The sequence below is a fragment of the Peromyscus californicus genome, unplaced genomic scaffold, assembly GCF_007827085.1.
Source record: "Peromyscus californicus insignis strain IS unplaced genomic scaffold, ASM782708v3 Scaffold_3__1_contigs__length_106647218, whole genome shotgun sequence".
NCBI lineage: Eukaryota > Metazoa > Chordata > Mammalia > Rodentia > Cricetidae > Peromyscus > Peromyscus californicus.
Window position 1 is genome coordinate 37,223,505 of NW_026294551.1, and position 13,521 is coordinate 37,237,025.

Genomic DNA, 13,521 nt, shown 5'->3' on the forward strand with positions numbered 1-13,521 from the left:
ACATGAAGGCAAAATATTCATACACTTAAAATTTAAAAAAAAATTTTTTTTAAGTTAAAAGCAAAGAAGAACATAGCAACCCCAACAACTCAAAGGAGCAGTGATAACCACAGACCATGATACTTATTTCTCAGTAACAGTCTGGCATTTCTGTTTTATTTTGGGGGCTTGGGGATTTTGTGGTTTTACTACTACTACTACTACTATTATTACTATTATTATTATTATTATTATTATTATTAATTATTATTTTAATGTGGCAGGAATCAGAGAGATGGCTCGGCAGTTGAGAGCACCTGCTGCTCTTGCCAAGGGGTGAATTCAGTCTCCAGCACAAAGCCTGCAGCTCACAACCACCTGTAACTTCAGCTCCAGGGGACTGGCCATCCTCTGCAGGCAAATGCATTCACATGCACACAGGTCCCACGCAGAAGCACAACATATACCTTAGCTAACAGTAACTAACATTAGTGGGATTGGTTGGTCCCGATGTTACAGAATTTTCCTCTTCCTACTTCAGAGACAATACTATGAAATTAGCTGGTGCAAAACCTGAAAGTAACAGAATGGGCACAAAATAGACAGTCCAAGATCAAATGTGCAATGTCATTTAACAGAGAGAGAGAGAGAGAGAGAGAGAGAGAGAGAGAGAGAGAGAGAGAGAGAGGTAAAATTCAGTCAACAGGGCCAGTTGAGGTAGTACACAAATGTAATAGCAGCATTAGAGAGGCTGATGGATCTCTGTGAGTTCAAGGACAGCCTGGTCTACACGTTGAATTAAATACAGCCAGGTCTCGAAAATAAATAAAAATATCAGTCAATGGTAAATTCATTTCCCATTTGTGTGAAAAAATAGTTTTAATTCTTGGAGAGACTTGATTAGTTAAGGCCAGACATGATTGATAAAAAGAAAGAAGCGGACCTAATTTTATTTTAGTAAGAACTAATAGTTATAGAGTTCTGTAGGGGAGATGCTCACCCCATGACCTAAGAGGTAAACGCAGCAGGGCAAAGCCGAGCACCAGTAAAGCACGTACCTTTTTCACGTTTCAGACCTGCGTTGTTGGCAAACCACGACCTGGAGGTCCCAAACACTGCCGCTACACAAAACTCGCCGCCCATCGATTTGCTCGGGGAAATTTGTGGAGGTGGTTTAACTTTGCTTAAAAAGGAAAAGAACATTAAAAATTACCACAATGAACCACAGTATTCCATGTTGGGAAAGCTATTCCCAAAATTAAGCCCTACCACTAAACATGGAGGTGCTACAGAACAGTCATGCATTCCCCTCAGAGAGCTACTGACCAATGGAAAACAGAAAGGATTCCAAAGTTAAAGGGTCTTGTTAAGAGAGCTGGGTGTGGTGGCACACACGTGGTCCCAGCTACTGAGAGCCTGGGGCAGGGGGATACTTTTCTGTGACAGAGTCCCAAGGTTAGCCTGGGTAACATAGGAAGAGAATGTCTCAACAAAGCCAACAAATTGCTTTTGAACTGGGTGCTGGGTTCAGAATTCCAGCCACTCCTTTCAGATGGCTAACATTTCACTGGAATTTGTTCAGTGGAGAAAAGAAGGGGCACACGCATCGCCACCGCTGACAGTTCGTTCTGACATCAAGACGACACTGAGTACAGTACAGTACAGTACACAGAGAAGCATGCATGGAAATGAGGCTGGTTCAAACGAAGTCCTGGTGGTGCCTCTGCGGAGCCCCACGCTAGAGGGTCTACTGCAATGACCGATTGCAATCAGAGTCAGCCATCCTCCTGCCGTTGTTTCTTTTCCTGCTGATTTGTGAAAATGATTCATCTATTTTGATCAGTGAAAGGACCAGGACAGAGCTAAATACTGAAAACTTCCCGGACACAAATCTGTTCTCTCTTTGCTATGACCAAGGATGTATGTTCAGTGGAGAACTTCAAGTTCTTCAAGTGACTTCCACTGAGAACCTGTTTCCCTCGGTTGTGCACAATACATTTACATTTTCATATCCCTACATTCTACTCACAAGCTTTCATCTTCTTTCAATTTTTGAAGTTCTGTTCTCTTTTGAATCATCAAATTTCTCAACACTAACTAGCAAAACTATATGACCACCTTCCATAGATTACCTCTCTAATTCATATCCCAGAATGACACCCTGGCAGGCGTCACAGCCTGGATGGATCCCATGACGGTAGGACCCTGGGGCTCAGCTCTGCAGTGAGTCCTACCACCAATATGAGCACCACCTTCTCCTGTTGCCCCACTTTATCCTAGAACCTCCTACTAGACGTGCTGCAATGGGCAGACTGGTTTCTGGGGTCCAGAAGAAAGCGACTGGAATGCACCACCACTGCCACTCATTAGGTATGTGACTCTTCCTTAACTTCCCACTCAGAGCTCAGACTACCAGAAGGCATGATATAAATGGTAACGCCTACTGTGTATGCTGGGGACTGTGCTTGTTCTCACAGTGTACTCTCCAGATAGCAGAACCACGGAGAACTTCTCAGACACTGAGCAAACACTAACCAGACACCATCCCAGATGTCAAAAAGCAAAGGTTGGCAACAATCTGAGCCAATATAATTCTCAGAGCCACCTCCCTGTCCCCAGCAGATTCTGCAGGGTGTTCAAGGCTGAGAACCTACTATGTTAGAGAAAGCAAGCCAGGCTCCCGGGGGTGGTGCCCTCTCAGTTCATAACACGACACACATTTCCATCTACAGCTCACAGATTTTGCCTATTTTTCAGATAGTACTTTAGTAATCTCACTTTTCTTGTCCCTGAAACACTTGAAACACTCTCCAGCATCTAATTTCCTGAGATTTCTGTGTTGACACTTTTTCCTGAAGGGGGTGGGGGGCTGGAATAGATGCTGCCCTGGTTGGTCCGGCTGAACTTCCACTTTGAACCACTATAGTACACACACTATAACGCACAGAAAGGCCACGTCTTTCAACCATGTATTAATACTCGCTGAACACACTGTTCCCACTAAATCACATACACATAGAAAATATCAAAACCAACTGTGGTCAGCTTCCCAGAGAAGAGTAAAATATTGCATCAGTCTTTGAAGAATGGTTTATGTGATGCCATGGATGTGGTCCCACACTTTCTTTTCTGCATAGCTGTTCTGCCATAGAACCCACCAGAAAGGCCACAGCATCATCCTTCCTCCCACACTTGAGCGTGTGTGTGCCCTCCTGATATCTAGGTCACTTAAAGCCACAAATAATCGTCTACTGTGCATCTCCTTGTGTGTTACCTTAGAGTGTGTGCTGCCCTTCAACAGCTCCCACTCCATCACTGAGGGACTAACACTTAATTGACAGGCTCCTGTGACTGCCATCTGTGACATGCCCCTTAGGGGTTTCCAGGGCTAGGAGAGGAGAGAGAAACCACCCTGGAATATTTATTTGTATTTGTGTGTGTAAAGGTGTGCGTGCATTTGTGATGGGCAGCAGCAGCCAAAGTCAGGTGTCTTCCTCTATTGCTCTCCACCTTGTTGTCCTTGATGACGTCATTGTCATCATTACTGTCTTTTTGGAGACAGTTCTCTCACTGAGTCTAGAGCCTACCAACTGACTAGCTGGCCAGCAAGACCCGGGGATCCACCTATTCGCCTCACCTCCCACTCTAGCCCTCGCCCCAGGCTGGAGTTACAGACATTTGATCCCATGCCTTGCTATTTATATGGGTGCTGGGAACCTGAATTCTGGCCCTCCTGCTTGCACTATCTCCACAGCCTCCACTGAAGAGTTTCTCTGAAAACTGTTTGCAGTGTGGGACTCCATTATCAGGAGTCAGGGACAGGACAATGTACAAGTGAGCTTCACAGAGACCAGTTCAAACTGGCAAATTACTGGGTGAGATTTTTGTTGTGGTTGGTGTTACTTAATCATGTAATGACAAGTGGCTGTGCCATTTCAAGAGAGAATATATGGTTCCTCTAAAGTACTTAAACAACTCAAAAATATTACTGGTACAAAAGACCAGCTTTCTAACAGAATTGTGAAAAGTGGAAAAATTATAGGGCATCAACGCATCCTTTGAGAACATTCTATCCATTTATCATCTTACATTTCAGCAAGCCTGGGACTAGCAGCAGCTAAATTTCATTATACTTGTATAGGCTTCCCATCATTCCATTTTGAAAGGCAGCCCTAGACACTACCGTTTTATACAAACTCAAATGTGTTATGAGAAGCGACATTTTATGGTAAAATCGTGTTGAATGTATGAAAAAAAACTATTACTTTATTCTTATATTTCATCAGTTATCCTTTATCTGGTGATAGGACGTCAGTAAATCTCATGAATTAAGAAGGCAATTTGAATAAAGATATTTTTTTATCCATGTTCCTCACATGCCGCAGTGCCGAACAGGGGAGAAAGAATATTTCGGGGAGCTAGTACATATCAAGTTATTGCCATCGTCAGTCTCCATCTGGCATGACTTTGTCATTTAAGCAAAATAGAAACATAAAGATATGTGCATGCCTGTATAAGTCTTGTGGAGAAATAAAAAGAGATAATGTAATAAAAAAGAATGCTACTTAGAAAACTTTTTTTTTTTTTTTTTTGGTTTTTCGAGACAGGGTTTCTCTGTGTAGCTTGGCGCCTTTCCTGGGACTCACTTGGTAGCCCAGGCTGACCTCGAACTCACAGAGATCCACCTGCCTCTGCCTCCCGAGTGCTGGGATTAAAGGCATGCGCCACCACCGCCCAGCTAGAAAACATTTTTTATGTGTTGTACTCAAAGTTAGAAAATATAACTCGGGCTCCATTTGCTTCTGATCTTAATTTTAAAAAATTATGTGCAAGAATGCCCTAGTACGACCAAAACGGTCTTTCTTCTCACATGTGCATGCAACAGGCTACACACGAACCTTTCTACAAGGACACAGAGTATTTCTATCACAAAATACCCTGCTGTTGACAGGAAAAAAACAAATAAAGGCAGAGAAAGAGGACATGTAAGTAACAGAGCAGAAAAGGTCAGCGCTGTAAATCATCTGGACGTACAGGCTGCTAACCTGACCTGCACAGCGTAGACTGTATGTAATGGTAACCTCTTTTCCTGCTTGCCCTTAACACCATTCTCCTCAGAAGGGGTCTCAACAAGTTCCAACAGAGAACACTGGCCAATTTAAGAAGGTCTCCTGTGTGTGTACAGTGAACTTCTTTTTATTTACTTAACCTTATACACTTACTATATTGATAATTCAATGATTAAAATAGTACTTCCATTTTAATTGTTGCACAGGAGTTTAACTGGTTTGATTATATGGATTCACTCGTGAGTTTAAAAAAACATACAGGAGAACGCGGCATGCATACTGACAGTTTATAGAGATGCACAGCAGAACACAGAAGTCTCTAAGATGCCTTCCTACTGATGCCTACTGCCTCTTTGCTACATCGAGCGAGCGTGTGGATTAACTTTTCAGCAAAACATAAAAGAAAAATGAAATGAACACAACATTTGTCAATCATGGCAAAATAATAGCCATAAAATACCACATGCAATAAGCCCTTCCTAAGGAATCCAAAAGGAAAACAGAACACACAAACACAAAGCAAAATAAACACAGTGGTAACTAAAAGCGGGAGTTTAATAATGTCACTTCCTCTGAGAAAACGCTTAAGAACGGGAACTGCTGTCACTGCCAGCTCACCACTATCCCATCATTTCCCAAATGCTTGGAAAGTCTAACAACCCTCCATCACTATCTAGATTAACACTGGGTTTCTCTTGCCTGCTTTACATTCGAATGCAAACAGGAGAAAGAAAAAGAAACAGAAACAAAGCCATTCCCTCTAGAGACACCTGCTTTAGAAATGAAGGACAATGATTTCCTCCAGGATAACCATGCCATGCACCAGGGACTGAGGCGGCAGCAGTGGGTGGCACTGAGCAGCAAGGTAGCCCGGCTGTTGAGAGGGACACAGCCTGGCAGGGGCTGAGCCAGGAGCGCCATTGCTCTCCTTTACAAAGACTTAAGTGGACTGGCAATATTTGAGTTGGATTGGAAACAAATATTAAAAATTTCAATGGCTAGAAAGTGACTGACAATTAGATTTCTTTATAAGCTTCATTAGTTTCCGTGTAATAAAGCTTTTCAAAGGGATTTAGAAATTTTCTCTCACTCTCTAGTTTTTTTCCTAAAACTAGACTGGAGAGGCAACCAGAACTACTTTATTTTAAACGACTAAAAACATTAATAACCCATCCAACGTACTTATACTACATTATAAATGATCCTTAAAGGTTTGAAGAGAAGGAAACACAATAAGGAAAGGATCTCATCTACATACATCACATCATCTTGCAAAGAGTGAAACTGAACTTTTCAAAGTTCTCAGAACAGGGTCACAATTCAGCCCAGCACTCAAAGGACGCTTAGTAAAAACCAAGGACTACAATTCCACATATAAATTTTACTTCTTTTTTAAAGGTGACTGTGAGTAATACAGAAGCAATTGATGAATAAGGGCTATTTCCCCAGGGACATAAGCATGACTGTCTGCTACGCACTCATAAAACTTTTGGAAAGCACTATAGAAACAGAAGGCAAAACTCGGTACCACATGCACACTAACACAATATTGCTGATGCAGAAATTGAGATTCCATAGAAAGTGTCCCAATAGGCTGAGGCAGGAGGACTTTCAAAACCTGAAGGTCAGCCTGGGCTACGTAGTAATTTAAAGGCCAGCATAGGCTACAGTATGGGATGGATTCTGTCTCAACAAATTAACAACAGAAGTTTCTATAGTCTCTCAGAACAACAAATATCCTACATACACATGCACCATGGGAAGTACTGGAAATGCTCAGGTTGACTACTCCTACTGTCAAAGGTAGCCTGTACCATTTCATTCCCAGCCTGCTGTGATATCAAAGGGGAAAAATGCTGTTTTTAAATGGACTCATCTGAAACTGCATTAATTTAAAGAAGGAAAGTCCTCTGCGGAAGAAGAAAGAATGAGTGCGAACTGGACATACCAAAAGCAAAAAAACCTTAACTAAGTACAAATGCTGTAACCCAAAACTCATTTTTGAACATTGTAAGAAATTCACATTTTAAAAGAAGCTATAAAGATTTCATGTTCATCCAACATGTACGTACTGGCCTAACTGGAAGTACTATAAACATACTTATTTAGCATGATGTTTTATTTTACAGCAGTAAATAAAAACCTTCTCAAGTTGAATGTTAAGTATCATGGAAAAACAGCAAATGCTGCGGAAACAAAGCAGCTCTCATAAACAACAAGGAAGAAGTTGTCAAATCTATATTCATTTTGCTGCCTTAATTTGAGGTTTCATTAAGATCTTAATGGGAAAAACATGCACCCTGGTAATGTAACGCATTTAAAAGGAGGACTTTTCAGTCTAGTGTAAGTGACTAAAAACGAGTTTCTCGTGAGCTAACGATGCATCAAACAAACCACAAAGCAGTCTTCTGGAAGACAGGCAGTGATTTAGAAGTCGACTATATTTCATAGATCCTTTTCTTTAATCTGGCTCTTTTAATCTTGTTTCAACCTCAAATCATTTCTGGTTGACAAGTGCTTTTGCTTAAATGTGAGGAACACATAAGCTGTTGGGGGAATGGACTTTTCTTATTTAACATACAACATTTGTTAGTCCTTCTTTAGTTGCATGTCAAAACTTCAATCTTTATTAACATGCTAAAACTCTTTGCTTTGTACTTAGAATGAGGAATTTATCCTCAAATGGAATTTAATTCCACAGTTAGTACACAAAGACATTTAATCATATTTTGGATGTGGCATTTAAAATGCCCTAGTCACCCTAAGCCAGTAAAATCCATGTATCTTACTAGTTTTGAGACGAAATCTGATTTACAAAAAGAAAGATCAACTTTCAGAGGATTTGTCTCTGTATATTGTTAAGACAGTTTGTCGACTCTGCCCATACTGTACTATAAAGGAAGATATGTGATGGAGATTCATTTTCTTTCACCTAGCCCTATATGATAATGAAAACTTCCGTCCCAGGACGCGAGAACCCTGAAAATGTTCCGTGAAACAATAGCCAACTATAAAAGACTGGTTGGTTCTGGAGACACAATCCACATGGCCCAAGCTGGACTTAAACTTGCTGTCCTACTGCCTCGGCTTCCTGGGTGCTACAATTCCATGCAAGTAACACAGGCCCAGATAAAACACTGTTCAAAATATAACGGGGCACAACAAACAAGTCTTAGCAGCAGCTATGAGGATGAGAAAGAGGTGAACAAGAACTTAAATATTCTAATTTAACAAAGTTCATAAATACCTTACATTTCTCAAAATTTCCTTTTGGCTCAAGTGTTCTTAAGAACTAAAGACAGCTTGGCATGTTGGCACATGCCTGAAATCATAGCACTCAGGGAGCTGAGGCCTGAGGACTCTGCAAGCTGGAGACAAGTCTGGTCTATAAAGGAGTTCTACTCTAGCCAGGCTATGTAATGAGACCCTGTCTTGAGGCAAAGCAATGATCTAATTTTGAGAAGTATCTTTTCAGACAGGGTGTCCACCCCAAGCACTGGAAAAGGCAGCCCTCAGCAGTTACTGCTTAGTGAGTGGCTACTATGTACCACTGACACTGTGTACTGCAATGCACTCATACAGTCTAAGCTCATCAAATCCTCACACGGAACCCACAAAACAGTTGCTAATGCTCATTTCATGACATATATAAGGAAAAAAGGAAACAGAAGCTCTAGGGTAGCTGAGATCTCAGTAAACACAGGTATGTAAGAGCAAGGCAGCTTTACTGTAGAACCCCAACTTCGTAAGTACTAAACCACTTTATATCAGATCCTTAACTCATTCTAACTGGTATCTTCAAATGAAAATATGAAAGACACTCTTCTGTGGTTTTTGTGCCTTAAGCTGTCTAATATGGTTCAACAGAATGTCATGGGAGTTTTTTTTTTTTATCAGAAATATGCATTCCTTTACCTTTTTTGCAACTCTTTAAATACCTAATCTATTCAAAACAGAGTTCAACACAGTCCTTTTGGGACCAAATAAAATACACTGTTACTTTGCCCTCGATATATTTGTATTTAAAAACAACCTCCATTCTCTTGTATTAAGCATGGTAACTAAGGAACTTGGTGTTCAAAGCACTCTACTTGGGGCTAGACCTTTCTTAGATTATCCACCAGCATGGTGAGAGAACTCTTCTGCCTTCTTTAAAGAAAACAAACAAAAAGAAAACAAATCTGGTTTTATAGAAAAAAAAGTGTTTTGAAGGACTCAAGTAAAACCAAAGGAACTGCTTTTTAAAGGTTTAAACATCAACATTCATGTCTACTTGTGCCATAACTTGGTGCATCTATCTGTGATCAGGCCATGCAACTGGAAACAAACTATCAAACAGTTACTTTTTGAGAGTACAGCAAATGAATTAGGCATGCGGGACTGAACTGGAACTCACCATGGAGCTTTTATGGAAAAACACCCCGCTCCAAAGAGATAAGGCCTTGGTGGAAAAGGGGGGAAAATGTACAAAAAATTAGAGGAAAACTCATTCAACATTAGTAAATACATGATATATTGTACTGTCACAGAGTATGATAAAATAACTCAAAATAAATAATCAATAGCAATTCTGCCATATATGCTGAGATAGAACCAATAAGTATGTGAGGTATAAAAACAAGCCCTTAATTTTCATAGAAAAGTAGATTTAAATTTTTTCTATTTCTCCCCCTTTTCTGGGGCACCCCTGCAGCACATCTAATTTAAAATAAAATTCACTGCTGAAGCCTTTAAACACAGAGTGCAAATCAAATGGGATAATCAGATGCAGAGGCACCATGACTGTGTGTGACAGAAAGGACTCAGGATTGGCTGAAGATGACTGGACTCTGACATTACAAAGTTTCTGCTCCCCGTTGCGGCCTCTCAGCCATACAATTTTCAAGCTGCTTGTCTGCAGTAAGCTGAACTGCATGTTGTTCTGTGGGTCACTGGCAAAAATGATGGAATGATTTCTAATTCCGGTCACATTCCAGAAAATTAGTACAGGAACACAGCCTCCTGATCCGTCTGCAAGTGCAAAGGTGGACTACCCTCAACTGTAACTGCGATTGCGTGTTTTAAATACCACAGGACATACAAAGTGAGATTCATTTCCATCAATGATGGACACACACGTATTTCTGCTTAAAACTCAGGTCCCAGCTTCTAATGGCATGCTATGCACAAACAAGACTTGGTAATAGAATTATATTTAAAACATTTTAATGTGGCAGCTGACATTTGGAAGACATAAGAAATTGAAGGGGACACATATTAGTAAGCCACGGCTATTTCCTTTTTCAAAATTGGAGACTGGAACATTAAGGAGAAAGATAATCCTGCTAATTAACATTAATTTCCAAATGAAGAAAATGCATTCCAGAACAAATTAAAGGTGAAGCAAAACGTCCTCACAACAGTGAGCATGATTCTGGGGTTCAGAATGCAGTGAACACAAAGACGGACTGTGTAAGCGCAGGAAAAGAGAGACAACAGAGAGGGTGGTGTAGATTGACCGGCACTCTTGCAAGCTTTAAAGGGTTAGTTACTGGCAGGGACAGAACCAGGAAAACCAACAGTGGCCTTCCATCCTTTTCCCCTGTGACCCTCAGAACATTAAGTTGCACGAAAACAAAGCAGAAAAACAAGACTGAAAGACCAAGTGAATGAATTAGTTTTTGTTTGTAAGACATTTTTCTATTTTCTCAATATTTCATAACCATAATGCTGGGGTTTTGCCACAGTGCAGAGTAAACGTAATCTTTAACATCATAGACCAGGCTAGGAGTCTAAGTTGCTGAACTTCTAAAACTGAATTAGGCCAATGTAGCCCAACTGTTTATTCCACTATATGACATTGAAGAAAAAAAAATTCTGGTCACATCTACTTGACTTCAAGATTTACTAATTATATCAGAACTCTTATGTCACAAGAGTTCACTCTGTACTTTGAGAAACACTTGAACTGTCCAATGTCTCCACAGTATTGGGACCCTCTGCATCAGTTGGGGACAGGAGGAAAAAAAAAAAGAGGGTAAAGCCATTTCTAAATGCCAGAAATACATCAGAAATGAAGTGAATGTTGTTGGCAGACAATACTCACCTTTCATTTCAATTATTATAAGCAGAACACCCCAAATATTCCAATACTCTGAATGATTCTGTTAAATACTGGCATCTAAAACAGCCCCATGGTTCCCCTGCATGTACACCGCAAGGCCTGTGGAAAACTGAGCTCACATTCCAACATACAGCCGAATTCTGATTATTGACGGGGACAAGGAATACATGAATATTCACAAATACTTGGAAGTCTGTATTGAAATTGTCTACTCAGTCCTCGATAACTCAAAAGACTTCTCCACTGGCTTCAAACAACAACAACAACAAAAATGGAACAAAATCTATTTGTCTCTAGATTATAAAACCTACTACAAAAACTCCACTCAACTGATGTAAGACCCTGACATCCCCCACCTACAGAAAAAGAAAATACCTTCTACTAGGTTTGAAGTTTCCTGATTTATAAAACAGAAACACACCTCACCCCAACAAATGAAAAATAAGCCTCAACAAACAAACCAAACCCCTTGATTTCCTTCAGGAAGTCACAGCACATTACTAATGTCACCGATCATATACTCGCCCTACCACACCATGGTGACACCAACTGAGGACCCTTAGTCGGCAGCGACACAGTCATCTCTACACACAACAGGGTCACGACTCACAGTGTGGCCCAGATGCTTTAGTTACAAGATGCTCTACTTCCAACCAGAAACGATGCCAACAGCTCCTTAGAAAGGAGCAGGGCTGGAGGCACAGGGTGAGAACCTAGTTTGGTATGTAGACTTGGAATGCATCCAACTCCCATTTGCCCATTTCTTGCCTGCTCTGGCAGACTGGACCTCTGCCATGTACATGTTTAAGATCTACCGACTCCAAAGAAGCACAGTGACTCACATCCTCACATCACTACTGACTGAGGGCAGTGTCAGCTGCTCTTTTGAAAGCTCCTGCTTAATCTTTCTTCAGTAGCAAAAGAATGAAAATATGAAGTCACAGAGTCCAGGCCCATGATCCAGCTGTCTTCACCTATGGCTGTCCTCACACACCCCAACACTGAAAGCCCACAGCTGTAGTTTCCTACCGAAGTGGGGGAAGGTAGGGAGAAGAGAAAGAGAGTGTATGAGTGCGGATGTTGAGTAAATTAAAGGCTGGTTTTTATTAAGTAGTGAACTCAGATTACTAGAGATGGCGATGAAGAATTCACACATCACTGTAAGTTTTAGAAGGCTTAACAAACCTACCACATAAAAGCTGTCTCCTGTTGGTCTGAATTCCAATTGAAAAACATAAAGAAAAACTACCTACTCAATGAACTAAAAATCCAGCAATGTTGATGGGCCAGTGGTGGCACACACTTTTAATCCCAGTACTGGAGAAGCAGAGGCAGGTGGATCTCTATGAGTTCAAGACCAGCTTGGTCTATAGAGCAAGTTCCAGAACAGCCAGGGCTACACTGAAAAACCCTGTCTCAGAAAACCAAAAAGTGTCTGACACACACCCAGGCATTTACCTACACAAAAATAAAAGAAACGCTCTTAGTTGCAGCAACGTGGTTAAAACGGAAGACAAGTAGAACTGAATTGTATTGCAAAATAAAAATAAAAATTAAAAAAAAAACCTGGAAGACAATAGCTAAGTGAGATAAGCCATAGAATCAAATTCCAGATGTTTATTAGAGAATTTTTTAACTCCTTATAAAATAATAGGAAATTATCTGGCCATTAATTCTCAAAGGAATTTTCAGAGAACCTCACAAAACAGTAATGGTTAGAACTTTAAACAGGTAGTTAAGTGGTTAGAGCACTTATTATACTTCCTGGGGACCTGGGTTCAGTTCCCAATTCTCAGAGTGGCTCCCAGCTGCCTAAAACTCCAGTTCCAGGGCATCTGATTTTGTAACCTGATTCTACTGGTAAAAGGTTACTCTCAAGATGTGTTCAGTAATCAATAGGCTCCGGGGGAGTCCTTGAGTGAGTGGCTTTCTACACTGCATAGGCTGGTTTGTGATCCTTCTGCCTCAGCCTCCTGTGTGCTGGGACTACACAGTATACCAGCCTGCCCAACCAGAATTTAAAACTGCCTCTCCAGAGCTAAAGCAGCAGCCAGAATTTAAAAGACCAATTCCATAAGTATACTCCATCAATCCTTTTCTTCAGATGATCAAGTTCTGTGATCAACCAAAATGCAGGGATCAGAAGGAGTCCACAGAGACGAGAATGGTAAGAAGAGAAAAGGCTACAGCACATTATATCTACAATACTTAATGAGGTTATAGACTGTCAATTAATTCTTAAGGCGCTGCCGCCACTCTGTGTACCTTCTCTTAAGCAAATGAAGTGAACTCCCACTTCCTCCCCATTGCTGCAAATTAGTCCTCATGTCATTTCCAACTTTTAATTTGTTCATTAATCGAATTTTAACT

General features: G+C 40.8%; 1 protein-coding gene across 7 annotated transcripts in view; it reads right to left on the reverse strand.

The window, feature by feature from the left end:
- Positions 1–13,521, reverse strand: part of Bcas3 (BCAS3 microtubule associated cell migration factor) — a 506,689-nt gene that overhangs the window by 292,941 nt on the left and 200,227 nt on the right. For 4 of the 7 annotated variants that reach the window (XM_052759620.1, XM_052759614.1, XM_052759613.1 and 1 more), the window contains exons 17-18: positions 9,445–9,489; positions 1,038–1,162 (exon numbers count right to left, since the gene is read on the reverse strand). In XM_052759620.1, the coding sequence (XP_052615580.1) occupies positions 1,038–1,162; positions 9,445–9,489 (170 nt within the window). The remainder of the gene's footprint in view (positions 1–1,037; positions 1,163–9,444; positions 9,490–13,521) is intronic. The other 3 variants (XM_052759617.1, XM_052759615.1, XM_052759618.1) reach the window with 1 other exon arrangement.